This window comes from Ursus maritimus, unplaced genomic scaffold (genome assembly GCF_017311325.1).
Source record: "Ursus maritimus isolate PB19 unplaced genomic scaffold, ASM1731132v1 scaffold_33, whole genome shotgun sequence".
NCBI lineage: Eukaryota > Metazoa > Chordata > Mammalia > Carnivora > Ursidae > Ursus > Ursus maritimus.
The window spans coordinates 18829978-18833141 of record NW_024425897.1 but is presented as its reverse complement, the minus strand read 5'-3'; the positions used below and the strand labels follow the sequence as shown (position 1 = coordinate 18833141).

The following is a 3164-nucleotide window of genomic DNA, read 5'->3' as shown; positions in this document are numbered from 1 at the left end:
GGGGGGGGGGCAGGGAGGAGGGGAGACACATCAAAGAAAGATTTAGTGGGACCAACGGGGCCTCGGGACCCCTGCCAGGCTGACGTCTAACCCACCGAAGGGTACCACGCTTATGCCGAGCCCACCTCCTCGGAGTACCTCTCTGGGTACATTCCGCTCCACACATATCCTCTTCTGGAGAATCCAAATTGCTCCTCAATTTCCAAAGGGTCCCCCCCACCCTCACCACCTAAGGTCCCTTCGTACCTTGAACCCTAGCCTACCTGAGTACCAAAACTATAATTCCCCTGCCACGTTGCGTGATCACTTGGGAAGGCCAAAGTCTTAAAAGATAGAGAAAAACATGCATTTTAATTTACAAAATGATTCAGTCCTTTAAGCGCCCACTAATTGACGAGCCCAATCCACTTAAAGCCCTGAAAGGTTGAACTCTAGAGAGGAATATTTATGCCTTAATCAAATCAAGGGCTTCAAAGGCAATCCTTGCCCGCTGAAGATACTTCCGTGCCATTCACGTCTTCCTGGGCCTAATCTTTCTGCTGATTCCTCGCTTATCACTCGGCTTTATTTTATTGAAATGTTGGGGAGGGTTGGGGCAGGGGGCAAAAGGTAATTTTGATGGACTTTTATAAGCAATTCTGGTCTCCTAAAAATTTCTAAGGACTTTCCCAGTGAATCCAAATATACACTCCCAACACACACACACACACACACACACACACACACACACACACACACAATTTTTATCCTGGAGAGCTCAGCCTCATTTCTAGTAAACCTGACTTTCACCTCAACCCGGTATTCTTTTTTCACAAAAGAAAGAAATCTTTCAAAAAAAAAACCGCATTCACCCCCTTAACCAATGTAGCCAAGGCTCTGAACCTTAGAACTCCCACAAGAAATAATATGGCTGGTTTCAAAACAGAAGTATGAGAGCTCAGAACAAATCCCTGGCACACGCGTAACTTTAAAATTGATTTTGTATCTTAACGATTGGTTTTTAACTTCACTGTCAGCCGTTTACCAAGATCTGGAACTGCCACGGAACGTGAGCGGTTAGTGTTATGGCCCTCATTTTTTTTTTTTTTTTTTTTTTTTTTGAGAACGCCAGGCCTTCCATTATCCGAAGAGAAACACCCCGGAATCCTCTCTCTGGCTGTTTCGGATCGAATAACTTTGCTATGCTTAGCAAAAGAGAGCAAGGGAGAAGTCTGAGCAGAAACTGGTGATTTTTGCAAGGAGAGGGGAAGCACTGCCTTCCCTAGGGTGAAGAAAAGAGGAAATTTTACAGACGGGAGCGGTGAAACTTACAAATCCATGTTTGTCCGAAATGTTGTTGGTGAGTTTCAGTTTGTGGAAAGTGACAACTTTGGACATCCACTGTTCCCCGGTAGCAGGGCTGTCTGGGTGAATGTACATTCTCTTTGGCATTTCAGGGTCAGCCTTACCCGCGACCATCCACCGAGAATTATGAAATTTATATCGACAGTCATCAGCAGCTATAATGTCCATCAACAAGATATATTTGGCTTTTTTATCCAGCCCAGAACATCTTACTTTAAATGGAGGAAACATTCGCCTACAATTGGAGGGAAGAGAAAAAAAGAAAGAAAAAGAAATCACTCAGGACTCTTGGGTTTGATTCTCTATTTACCCTAAAATATTTAAATCAAATTTAAAACTTTTCTACTGGGATTGACTGATGGGGCTTCCGTGTCAGTGTTAAGGCCACTGAGAGCAAAATCGTATTCTTCCACGGCCCAAGCATTACATATGCTCAGTTTCTCTATCGGGAAACGTCCCAAGGTTCAAAACAAGTGAATTGTGGCACTACAGTTCTCCGCAGCGTCTAAGACTTTCACCACAATTTTTTTCCCTTGTAGGACTTCACCAATGGCCCTCTTTACAAAAGAGAAATTCTTGCCTGTGCTGTTCCCTGCAAGTGTCTACTTCTAAACAGCTTGGGGCAGGATTTTAGTAAAGTGGGGTCAATCAAGGCTAGAGTTTTCCACCACCCCATTGATGAGAAAATGTTAAACTTATCAAGGAAATAAACCTCCACCCAGCCTGCTACGGAACAGGAATACCGCCGCTGGCGAAATGAAACCGGCCTTGAGTGAGTTCTCAAAACGAATTTTGTAGTTTGGGGTGGACTCCTAGGCCTGATAACCAACGGCCCAGCACGCTGCTAACCGCATTTCTCCTATGGCTCAGGCCGGTCCCCCACTGCAAGACTGTACCACCAAACTGCCTCTTTATTTCCCAGAAGTGTTGGCATTCTAGCGTCTTAAAAAGAAGCACTCTGCTGTGAAACTGAGGCAATGTCTTCTGGGTTTGAGGATTTTCTGCCAAACTTTGGCCTCATTTAGCTAGGAAAACACGGAAAGCTCAAGACATCAAGCGAGGGATTTTATTTTTATTATTCCAACGTTATGCCTTCAGAGATTTCAGAGCCATAAAAAAAAAGCAGTGATTTTAAGTGACAGGTCAGTCTCGGTCAGACAAGGACCTTTTAAAAGTGATATAAAATATGGTTGATAAGGTTCACACGTAAAAAAGCAGCATGTGTCTCTCCACTGGATCCTTGGATCTGCAAACATAATCTTAATTATCCAGAATTGCCTCAACTCTCCCTCAGATTACAGACACGTGAATCGTTGTGGACAAACGAACCCAAATGCCCTCCAATTTCTCGGTGACCCTGCCAGAGGCAAGCTCAGGCCCCCCTGCAGACCCAGGGGCTAGGCTGGAGGGCAGAAAGGGCAAGTGGAGAGCTAGCGTCAGGTCTCCCACAACCACACAAAAGAAAAGGGCGTTAAGTTGTCTCTCTGGGAACAAAATGAAACAAACCAAACAGAACATCAACAAAGGCACGAGGATGGAAAGGTTTGCAACAGTGACTTTCCTGGGGTGGTTTTCTTTCTTCTAGCAAAGGTGCCTATGCTCCCTTGAAAAATTCTATCTAGCCTGTAGGGAAATCCAGGATGCCGATCTAGGTAGGAGAAACTACCCCCTGCAGACGCCCAGGTAAGCTGAAATTTCCTGCCACTGGAGCAGGGCCCGGGAATGCCTGTACACAGCACCAGGGGAACTAAGTTTGTCTCTAAGCCCAAATCAACTGGCAAACGGACTGTTCTGGGAAGAGAGAGATAAAGGGGGGGGGG

At 45.4% G+C, this 3164-nt stretch overlaps 1 protein-coding gene across 2 annotated transcripts in view; it reads right to left on the bottom strand.

The window, feature by feature from the left end:
• The window catches only part of TBX3 (T-box transcription factor 3), a 12975-nt gene that overhangs the window by 9258 nt on the left and 553 nt on the right, over nt 1–3164 (bottom strand). The window contains exons 2-3 of one of the 2 annotated variants that reach the window (XM_040619890.1): nt 1312–1579; nt 264–323 (exon numbers count right to left, since the gene is read on the bottom strand). In XM_040619890.1, the coding sequence (XP_040475824.1) occupies nt 264–323; nt 1312–1579 (328 nt within the window). The remainder of the gene's footprint in view (nt 1–263; nt 324–1311; nt 1580–3164) is intronic. The other variant, XM_040619891.1, reaches the window with a different exon arrangement.